This window comes from Drosophila teissieri, chromosome 3L, assembly GCF_016746235.2.
Source record: "Drosophila teissieri strain GT53w chromosome 3L, Prin_Dtei_1.1, whole genome shotgun sequence".
NCBI lineage: Eukaryota > Metazoa > Arthropoda > Insecta > Diptera > Drosophilidae > Drosophila > Drosophila teissieri.
The window spans coordinates 20,391,177-20,401,961 of record NC_053031.1 but is presented as its reverse complement, the minus strand read 5'-3'; the positions used below and the strand labels follow the sequence as shown (position 1 = coordinate 20,401,961).

General features: G+C 45.1%; 2 protein-coding genes across 13 annotated transcripts; one reads left to right on the top strand and one right to left on the bottom strand.

Annotated features, from left to right (window-relative positions):
- Positions 1–211: 211 nt before the first annotated feature.
- LOC122618283 (clathrin light chain) lies at positions 212–2,367 on the bottom strand. Of its 3 annotated transcripts, none has more exons than XM_043794617.1 (2): positions 2,346–2,367; positions 212–1,054 (listed from the first exon to the last, which is right to left on the bottom strand). In XM_043794617.1, the coding sequence occupies exon 2, from the start codon at positions 1,039–1,041 to the stop codon at positions 382–384; it is 660 nt and encodes a 219-aa protein (XP_043650552.1). In that variant the 5' UTR covers positions 1,042–1,054; positions 2,346–2,367; the 3' UTR covers positions 212–381. The 3 variants fall into 3 exon arrangements, with proteins under 3 accessions (XP_043650552.1, XP_043650551.1, XP_043650550.1); XM_043794616.1 differs by lacking the exon at positions 2,346–2,367 and adding an exon at positions 1,228–1,336; XM_043794615.1 differs by lacking the exon at positions 2,346–2,367 and adding an exon at positions 1,173–1,330.
- Positions 2,068–10,745, top strand: LOC122618279 (probable serine/threonine-protein kinase yakA). 10 transcript variants are annotated; one of them, XM_043794600.1, is made up of 11 exons: positions 2,068–2,168; positions 3,478–4,147; positions 4,390–5,262; positions 6,128–7,607; positions 8,343–8,518; positions 8,586–8,891; positions 8,957–9,094; positions 9,162–9,411; positions 9,479–9,762; positions 9,839–10,021; positions 10,079–10,745. In XM_043794600.1, the coding sequence occupies exons 2-11, from the start codon at positions 3,515–3,517 to the stop codon at positions 10,157–10,159; spliced, it is 4,404 nt and encodes a 1,467-aa protein (XP_043650535.1). In that variant the 5' UTR covers positions 2,068–2,168; positions 3,478–3,514; the 3' UTR covers positions 10,160–10,745. The 10 variants fall into 10 exon arrangements, with proteins under 10 accessions (XP_043650535.1, XP_043650538.1, XP_043650537.1 ...); XM_043794603.1 differs by lacking the exon at positions 2,068–2,168 and adding an exon at positions 2,498–2,712 and having other exon boundaries at positions 4,459–5,262; XM_043794602.1 differs by lacking the exon at positions 2,068–2,168 and adding an exon at positions 2,498–2,712 and having other exon boundaries at positions 4,456–5,262.
- Positions 10,746–10,785: the final 40 nt, after the last annotated feature.

Here is a 10,785-nt window from a genome sequence, read left to right as displayed (position 1 = left end):
TATGTAAATAATAAATAATATATATAAATCTTGTTAAAGTCCCTTTATGTGCAACCCTGATTGAATTAAAAAACAACATAAAAACACTTTAGTTGTCATATCTTCAGTTTTATTTTTTATTTCTTCTTTTTCCTAACTTTTTCATGTCGATTTTCTTTGTATTTCTTATTTTGTGTGAAGGGTATATGATAGTCAAGGAAAGCAGGACAACTGTGTGCACATTCTTTATTGCATTCATTAGAGAAAACGATGATCGCAGCTATGTTATAGCAGCAATAATAATATTTTATGTATCATAAATTGGAATATACAGCGAATACTTTCAATAATAATTTTCATATTCAACTTAATGTGGTTAGGCGAGTGCGTAATTAAAACTACCTAGGTGGTCTTCTGCACCTGGATGGGATTCTGCTTGAGGTGCAGGTAGATGGATCGCATGCGGGAGACGTCCTTGCCCGCCTTGTTCACCTTGGGATTGAAGTCGCAGAGCTTGGCTATGCGCTCCCATTCGGTGCCAGGCTCGATGCTGCCGTTCTCCAGTGTGGCGGCTTGTTTCTCGGCATTCCTGGACGCCAGCTTGGTCTTCGATATGGACTCGCCAATCTGACGCAACCAATCGTCCAGCTCCTTCTTGGACTGCTGCCGGAGTTCCTCCTTTTTGCGCTCCTCCTCGATGTCCTTCTCCTCCAGTCGTTGCTTCTGCTCTTCGCGCCATTTGCGTATCTTTTCGGGCTCTTCCCGCGAGGGAGGTGGACCGGATATGCCCACGGGTTCATTGGACTCGCCGCCAATGACCTCGAAACTGCCTGTGGAGGATTCCAAGCCACCAGTGCCGCCAGCAGAGAGCAGATCACCTTCGGAGGCGGTGCCTCCGAGGAGTTCACCCAGGCCTTCGTCTGTGGATGCAACCGGAGGAGCTGATGCAGATCCCCCCGTAATCTCCGCCTCTAAGTCCCCGAGAGCGGACTGTTCGCGCGCCAGGAACTCGGCCGCCGGATCCACCTCCTCCTTGGCAGCAAAATCGTCTCCAAAGTCCATGGCTATGTGCTCTCTGGAAATGTTGTGATTGCTATTTAGTGGGCGTCTCACCCAGATTTACACGTACGCAGAGGAGCAGCCAGCTGCTGGCGGTTTTCACCACGATTCTTTGGCAACTGGGCACTACGCACCTCTCCCTTGATTCTTTTAGGACTAAATGACGATCGGTGTAGGTGGATGACTAACCGGATATTCGGGAAAATTTATTTTTTCAGTTTTCTTTTAGCAATGAATACGTAAAATGACTGTCATTAGTACGTGAACCAACAATAAAACAGCAGGTTATCGAACTGGTTCCAGCTGAACAGAGTTGGATAACGCACCACATATCGCAGAGCGATGGTTTTAAATTAAATTTTAAGGATTTTATATTTATATTTACATCCATTATTATATTATTGAAAAATTGATTAACAATTAACTTCTGTTGGATTTTAAACAGTACTGGGTTTCATTCAGAGTTGATACAAAGGCATTAGGCATTAAATGCTACTTCGTATTTCTCGACAAGGAATGCAAAATCTTTTAAATGTATACAAATTATATATATTTAAAGAAGAAAATATTTCTCGACAATGAATGCAAAATCTTTTAAATGTATACAAATGAAATATATATAAAGAAAAAAATATCATTGTTAATAATTAACTTATCAAACCTATATTCAACCATTTTAAAATCACGGATGACGAGCTGGTGAAGTAGCTATATATATTATACTAAATATGAAGATTATATTTTAAAAAACCCAAAGTAAAAACCTTTAATTTTTCGTTAATTGATCTTTCAAATTACATCAGCAGCATTTTCCACTGGGGTTCTGGTATAGTGCTTTTGGTCAAGTAGTGTTGGAAACTGTACAAATAGGGGTGGTTTGATTCGCCCATATATAATTTATGCCCCTAAATATAATTAACATAACGTAGTTTTAGCAAGATAGTTAAGTTAAGCAAACTTTGTTTTTTTAATTGTTCAGATTTTGCTGATTGCCAATGGTTTCTTAAATCAACTAGTTCCACTTGATCAGTGTTAGAAAACGCGCGAGAGGAGTAAACACAACCTAAAGCGGAGTAGCGAATAACTTGTTTATATCTTATCAAATGTGCCTTAATAAATGCTCATAAAATGTAAATAAACAACCAAATTAACTATTAAATGATGAACAGCGAAATAATGACTGTAGACCGGATAAAACTGTATTATACAACACTTCCTATAGAGTAGCACATGTGAATTAAATTGCTAGTCGAATTTCAATTTATAAATGGTTTACTCGACAGGAATTCATTATGTGTATGACTAACCTGTGCGACAAATAACACAAAACCAACAATGCTTTTTGGGGAAATTGACAAATACCAAATGCGGAAACGACGGCAAAACAAACAATAAACACTCGGCGCGCGAACTAGTGAAGCGATGAACAAGTTCACCGTGGCATTATTCACCTGAGCCAGTGGTTCGTTTTTCACTGGCAGCAGAGCGGCCATTTTGGAGATTGTTTCATCCACAAAAAAGTTATGCACCGAATCTAAAAAAAAGAACGTTTCGCTGTTAATTAAACATAAAATCCGCTCGTGCATATTGGAGCGTTGTTGTGCTGTCCGATTCGATGTGAAGATAATGCTGGGCCCGAGCAGACCGACAGTTCCGATTCTATAACGACTAAAAGTTAGTGACTATCTTCCAACACGCACGCATGTACGCCCGTGTGTGTGAGTATGTGTGCGTGTGTGTGTGTTCATGGATACATATATGTACAAGCGGAAAATACGGGAAAAAATCCTATTCCCAGCCAGAAAAACATTACCAAAAACAGCATAAATCCCTGCCAATGTGAAGGCCCCGCCATTGTAATGTCATAAGTGAGCACTCAAATTAACCCATTGTCGCCGAAACTTCAAAAATGCGGTCTTTTTGCGGCCTAGCGCCAAGGCAAAAAATACAGACGCCAATTTTTTTGAAGGGGGAACCAAGCGCATCGTGGCCAAAAGGGATACAAAAAATATGAAGATATGAAAAAAATAGGGGGAGCCCTTGAGTGCAGAAAAGTTTGGGAACAAGCACCCCGAAATCAGGAGTGCTTGTTTTTAGTTGCAAAATAACGACATTTTGTTTAATTATTTGTTTATTTATTTAAAATTAAAGATAAACAAAACTTTTTTTTTTTATAAAATCACAAAAGTTAATCATTTTATAATAACTAATATCAATCAATAAGTATCATTAATTGAAAATTCGCGCCATTTTTTTCTATATATTATAAATGCAAATATAGGATACATACATAGGATACGCAAATAAATATACACAACATTTGGACATTTTAGCGAGATCTAATCTAAGCTAAATTTTTGTACCTATCATAAGACCATTGGAAATGTATCCTTTAATATATGCTAGCCAAATATACTAACGCCTCACTATTTATTTCAGTTACCAGCCATCAGCAGTAGAAGAGCCCCAGCCAACCATGGATCCCAACTCCAGTCCCTGGTCATACGCCTACAACCGCATCGTGCCCGCCAGTGCCGGAAGCTCCGGCGGAACAGCAGAGGACTTCCAGCATCCACACCTGGCCACCATTACGGCCGCCAGCATCGCCAGCTTCAATGCGGCGGCCGCCAGTGGTGGCAGCTTTGTGCCTCCATCACCGATTGGCAGCTACAACCCAGTATTCCAGCAGATCTACCATCATGCGGCGGCGGCCAGTGTTCAGCCGAAGCCCGCCCACTATGCCTCGTCGGCGGTAAGCACGCCGCACCGCCAGCTGCAGCTGCCCAGCTCGCTGGACAAGCAGCTCAGTTCGTTCCAGAACCAGGCGGCCGTGTCGGCGGCAGCGGCTGCTGTGGTTAACAATGTGGCCTCGAACTACTACGGGGAGAACTCCTCGTCGAGTGGAGCCTCACCATCGCCCACAACGGTGGCTCTGACCTCAACGTCGTTGACCTGGAACACGCCGAACATGATATCGAACACCTTCCTGGCTATGCAACAGCAGCAGGCGCAGCAGCAACAGCAACAGGCGCAGCAGCAGCAGCAACAGGCCCAACAGCAACAGCAGCAGGCGCAACAGCAACAGCTCAATCTGGTGGCTGACAAAGTGGTGAGTAGGATTCGTTTGTTTTACGTTCGGCTTTCAGATCACTCTACTATCAGTAAAACAGCTTCTGGGGAAGCGCACATACTTATTAAAACCCCGCAGGCTCTATCGCATTTATCGCATACTAACATAACATCCCTCCCAATCAACCCATCAAAGCATAGACTAAGTCTAGCCTCTCTATGTCGAATCAATCCCAAAACCACTTTCCGATTCCGATTCAATCTATGTACGGTGCGCTGTAGCAGATTAAGCAGGAAAAGCAATTAAAAGCCTACAACGACCCGATTTACCTGATCCAACTGCAACAGCAGCAACAACAACAGGCAGCGGCGCAGCAGCAACAGCAGCAGCTCCAGCAGCAACTGCAACAGGAGATCGCCGAGGCAGACACAGAACCGGACACCTATTACACTATTGATGGCCGGAAGGTCAAGGTGACGCGAAAGGATGGCCAGCCGTATCGGGCAACGATAGTAGACCAACAGGATGCTAGTCCGGTGCCGCTGGCAGTGCCAGTTCCGGCGGGATCCTATCCGGCGCAATATGCCAGTCCGGCGCTGAGCTCCGCAGATGGATCGCCCATCACGAATTTACATGCGGTGGACGTGGTTAGCACACCGCAGGCCCAGGTGATCGTCTACAAGACGGCGTCGCCTGTGCAAAGGCGGCAAGAAGCAGGCGCTGGATCGTCTGCTGCTGCTACACCCACCACGGTGGCCTACTCATCTGTGATACAAAGCACCCTGCAGCAACAGCAGCAGCAGCAGAACCTCTGCTGGACGAAGCTGGAGGACGATGGAGCGGGGCAGGAAGACATTAAGAACGTGCTGCAGCTGCAGGTAAAACAGGAACAGCGACAGCTTGATTATGCCAGTGAGGCATCCTCAGTGGACGCTGGCGGTGGTGGCGAAAATCTAGTGTTCAACTTGCCGCCCGGGCTGGAGATCAAGCAAACCTTCTATCCCGCGGGCGTGGTCGATGGGGAGCAACTGCAGCTGCAGGAGCACAATCAGAACCAATCCCAGTCCTCCGGTCGGCGCCAACACGTGGTAGCCAACATGATCATGTCGCCGTCGGCGGGCAACTTAGCGTCACAGATTCAAGTAGTGCCAAAGGTTTGTATGTCATTTTTTTTATTTCCGTTTCTATTTGTTTAATTTGTTTGTGTTCTGCCTTTATTTGGGCTTAACTGCTTTTAATACTATTTCTTTTAAGCCTCTACCAACTTAGATAGACTAGTTTGGAAGATCTTCTATTCAGTTTACTGTCTACAAGCCTGTGTACGCTTTTTCTCTCTCTGATTGGTTTAATAATATAGTATGTAGCTAATGTTCGTGATTGGCGAGAAATAAATTTTAATTAACAAAACGTTGGCTTAAACAAAAGGCACAGTTAAATACAGAATTTCAAATATTTATCTTAATCAAGAATATGTAGTCTATTTAGTATTATTATAGAGTACTAATTGGGATTTCTTGTTTTTGAATATATGAAGTAACCAGTTCTACAAAAAGGAATTTTTTGTTTGTTTAAAGCCTTGCTCTGTAGCTTATGTTTTTATAAAAATCTGCATGCCCATTTAATTATTTCTTGTATTATGGTGGAAGCTATTTCTTTGGCCTTTTGTTATATGCTTAATTTAAAATTGTTTTGTTCCATTTAACAAAAACTGCTTCAAATACTGCTAACTAATTCTCTAATTTAAAGTCCTGTGGCCACTTTGAAACTGTGACGTTATGTTATAATGGTATGATCCAATCCTAATGGGGGTAAACCCAAGCACCAACCGCGTTTGCAGCCCAGTTGTAAAGACCACATAAAATACTCTGGGAGCAATCTGTTCTATTTACCAGCCAGTGTACACGTTTACCAACTGTTTCTAATGTCCCAATGTCCAAGCTATCGATAGTGTGCTGTTTGCTTATAACCTTTGTTGATGCGGACTGTTCTAATCTTCATTCTTTCCACACTTGTTTACAGGAGGAGGTGAAGCCGCCGCCAAAACCAGCGAAGACCCCACGCAAGCGCCAACCGAAGAAAACGCTCATCCCAAGTAGCAGCGACTACGGCAATGTGCGCAGTCCCCAGGAGCCGCAGCATCATCAGTTGCAGCAGCAACAGCAACAACAACAGCAGCACAATCAGCAACAGCAGCAACAGAACACGTACTACGACTTCAATAGCAAGTGGAATACTCCGCTCAAGACGGAAAACAATGCGGCGTCCGTTTCGCCAGCGGCCACAATCAACATACCCACATATCCTCAGCAGAGCCAACAGCAGCAACACCAGCAGCAGCAAGCGCAGCAACAACAGCAGCAACACTTGCCCCAGCCTGCACACCTGCAGTCCTCGCAGGCCCAGTCACACTTGACCCAGTTGGCGCAATACTATCCAGCCTTCCCCCAGCCCATTGCCTCCCAGTACACTGCCTGCATGCAGCAACAGCAACAGCAGCAGCAGCAACAACAACAGCAGCAGCAGCAACAGCAGGCGGCCTATACACAACAACAACACCAGCAGGCCTATACACAACAACAGCAGCAACAGGCGCAGCAGCAACGCCAGGAGAAGAGCGAAGCCACTCAACAGCAAGAGGAGGAGGCGAACGCGGCTGCAGCAGCGGCGGCAGCAGCAGCGGCCAGCAACAAGGTCATCGTGCCTAACATCGAAGAGGAACTGGACTTTTTGGCTGATGCCACAGCCACACCGAAGCAGGGCTATGCCAACTCCCTGTCCAGCAACGGTCGCGGCACCAACTCCTCCACGAATAACACAAACTTCGGCATACGTAATCCGAACAAAACTCCTTCCCCGGAGCCAACGAACTGCCCACCCAACTCGCATGCCTCCAACAATGGGCATGGTCATTCAGCGGTGACGCCCGCGACGCCTTCAAGCACCGGAGTCAGTGCATCCACGGCGTACAGTCCTGTTGCTCCCAAGCCTGTAAGCGTGGGCACGCTAATTGGGGAGAAGAAGACTCAGTTTATGGACAGCTATCTGAAGTTTCTGCAGGGCGAGCGGGACGACGATCCGCCGCCTGTAGTGAAACCATCGCGGAAGTTAAATTACCCACGAGCTCCGTACAAGCGGAAAGGCAAAGGTTCTGGAAGCGGTGATGAGCCCACAACCTCACAGGCCACGCAGTCAGCTGGGGATGCCGTCCAGGCAGTAGATGGACTAGCAGGACTCGTCGGCGATGATGGGCATCGTATCAAAATACTCTCGCAGACGCAAATACTCCCCAAGAAGCGTCCGCACGCCCAAATGGTGGCTGCTGCAGCCGCGGCGGAGTCGGCACCTTCGTCGTCGGTGATCCAGCAGCCCGGGGATCAAACCTCCTTCCGGCCATACGCCCAGCAGCAACAGCAGGCGCAACAGCAGCAGCAGCAATCGATAAGCGGACAGCATTTTGTGCAGCAGCATTGCGCCCAACTGACAGCTGGAGCGGGTCAAGGTATGTTACTTGACCAACAGCATAGTACCAATAAGCACTCCACTATCGCTACTTCCACGCCATGCAACAACTACAACAACAACAACAATCACCACCACACGCCAGCCAGCGCGAATGCAACAGCGAATTCGAATTCTACAACGCCGACGCCAGCACCAGCGCCGAATCCTCATCATTTTATAAACCTGCTGTGGCCTTGGCAGCACTAGCGGCTGTCAATAGCAGCCGCACCACTCACCCACGCAGCACCACCACCACCCACACCACACGGACAGACAGCCAGACAGACAACCGACCACTAGACCCTTGGACGGTGTGTATATGTAAAAAACAACCATAATGACATCAAAAAAAAAAACAAGGAAACCGCTATCTTTTAAATTGTTAAAAGAGCAAACAAAAAAAGAAAAAACAAACAAAAGGAGAATCCCATGAACAAAAGTATAAAGTATTTTTGAGATGAAATCGAGAAGAACAAATATTATTAATTTTCAAAAACCCAAATAAACCGTGTATTTTTATTATTTGTACTTGTAAGACGGATCAGAATCCGGTGGCGATTCCGATCCAGGTGCTGGTGCTGGTGTTCCATGGCCGTGGGAGATGGTGTTGCTGGTGTGTTAGTTTGTTGTAGTCGATGTTGTTGTTGTGGATCTCGTCCTGTTCCGTTCGTGCCACCCGGGGATTCCCCACGTCCAGTTCAATGTTGCTAACCCACTTTTGTGCTCTCCACAGACCCCTTGAGTGTGCCGCCGCGACGGGAGCAATGCTCCCGCAAGGCCAAGCAGAGCAGCATGCATGCCATGCTCATGAATTCCAGTTCTGTCGCCGGCGATGGTGGAGTAGTTGGCGAGCCGGATGAGTTCACCGACTCGGACACGGATCCTGTATGGACTCCGCAGGAGGAAGACGTAAGTGTTTCGCCTCCGGTCTCGAAAACCACTGTGTCACAACCTGCTTATCACTCCTCACACGCAGAGCGATGATGGGAAGGGCTATGGGAAAAGAAAGTTGGCTCGCCGGTCGAAGGGCACTCCTCGCAAGAACACCTATGACCATTCCTCAGACCTGCAACAACCACAACAACAGCAGCAGCAACATCACCAGCAACTGCAGCAGATGCAGGTCAACCAGCAGCATCACCAGCAACAGCAGCAGCAACAGGTGCAACAAATGGCGGGTGGCGAATCAAGCTATAATTCGCAACAGAATATGTCCGGAGTGGCTGACGTGGGATATGCCAGCGCATCATCGGGCGCAGCTCCTAACTCGGAAAACTTTAAAGTAGGTTGATATATATAAACTTTCTTACGATGAAGCCTAACACTCTTATGTTTGTAAAATTTTAGACGGGCGACTTTATAGTTTTGCGATCGGATCTCGTGAACGATTGGCCCACCATTTGGCAGGTAGACTCAAAGTGCATTTTGCAAAAGTACGAGCCTTTCCGCCAAAACGGAAAGACCTTCTATCGTAACATGTCAAAGGTGGGTGTGATGGATCTCAGCCATGAGCATATCTTTTTTAAATGAACATATATTTTTTTGATTTCAGTACGCCTCTTGGAATCTCGAAACAAAGAAACTCTACCTCAAAGCACCGGTGCGCATTCAACTGCATTCACACACCGAGACAATTGTCGAGTTCATGCGATCAGAGCTGCTGGCCGACGATACCGAGCAGTTTATTGAGAAGATCATGGAAGACTATCTGTCCTATAGGGATAATTTTGAGATATATATTCAGACTATGATCTCTCAGGCCCTGGATCCAAGCTTCTTCTCAGAAATAACGCGGGAAAAGGGTAAACTATTTAAAACAATAACTGCTTATTAATTATTATTCAGTTATTATCAATTCATTATCCATAGACGACTACTTTTTGGGTAGTGTTCGTGTGGTAGACAATATAATGGAAAATTGCAAGCGAAAGCTGCTGGCCATCACTCCTTGGACACGGAGTACAATCTCCTCCATTGAGACTTGGCCCAAGTGCCATGTGTTCTCCGAATGGGAGCAAAACAATCTTACCCAGAAGAATTGCGCCGGTTGCCACCAGCCAGGCATCGCTGTGCGTTTCCTTCTCTTCGGAGAGCCGTATAATCCGAACACCATGCAGACTATTCCCGTTGATCCTCGTATCGTGTATGAAAAGGTGAGTAATGCTCAGAAAATAGTTATATTATAAGTCTTTTAACATTTATAACATTAACGCTATTTTGTTTCTGCAGGACATTGTCTTATGCCGCATCTGTGCCGCTCGTGCAGATCTCTTTCACAAGATTGCACATGAAAAGTTTAATCTGTTCATCAACTGTTCGCAGCGAGTAACCGAGCAGCAACAACAGTTCCCAGGAAAGACATCAACAGAAATATTGAATGATCTGCTGGCCGAACACAACTGGATCGACGAGGTATAACTCGAGATTACCTACATATGCTTCTGATGTACTTATATAAATTATTTTCAGCTGTTCCGCAACATGCGCAACTGCTGGGCTGAGGTGGAGAGTCTGGAGAGGCAGAAGCGCTTCCGGGAGGTCATGCAGTAAAGCCATTATTACTAGGAACCATTGTCAGGAAAGACTCCTAATTGCGTATCCAAGTGCTGGACATTAGGACATGAAACGCCAAGCCCCACGTATTGCTGCAATAAACTCAATGAGTTGTTATTTTATTATATACCAGAAGACACGCAAAAGCTTAGTTTTAGTGCAAGTCACATATTGTACTGTGTAGGCCTTTAGTTTAAGATAAAGTCTATTCTTGGACTATGCAAGTGCATGCCATGTAAATAGCTATATAAATAGCTATAGCCGCGCATTATATCATACACATGTATGAAATTTAAAGTACTAAGTAATAGAGTAGTACTTCCCCCATTAAATTGAAACACAATATTACTGTTGCGTTGAAATTGATAAAATATTCTTTTTGCTAAATTTCAAAATAAGATTGATTTTGTAGCATTTCTTAAGAAGATTATTTACCTTTAAAACCTGCAAACAATCAAATTGTGTTTTGCTACCGAATATGGTAGGGAATGCATTATCATCACTATATTTACTAATTGTACATATTTAGTTTAAACCTTAGTTACAAAAACCCAGTTGCAGACATTTAAGTAACATTATTTGTTATACGGTTTTTAATTTAAGTTGTGAATTCGTAGAATCCC

What these genes read in the sequence shown, in the direction of transcription:
- LOC122618283 (XM_043794617.1), bottom strand. Translation starts at nt 1,041, where the DNA reads ATGGACTTTGGAGACGATTTTGCTGCCAAGGAGGAGGTGGATCCGGCG.
- LOC122618279 (XM_043794600.1), top strand. Translation starts at nt 3,515, where the DNA reads ATGGATCCCAACTCCAGTCCCTGGTCATACGCCTACAACCGCATCGTG. An exon ending in ATCTGGTGGCTGACAAAGTG is followed by an intron (nt 4,148 to 4,389) that starts GTGAGTAGGATT and finishes GGTGCGCTGTAG; the next exon opens with CAGATTAAGCAGGAAAAGCA. An exon ending in AGAAATAACGCGGGAAAAGG is followed by an intron (nt 9,412 to 9,478) that starts GTAAACTATTTA and finishes CATTATCCATAG; the next exon opens with ACGACTACTTTTTGGGTAGT.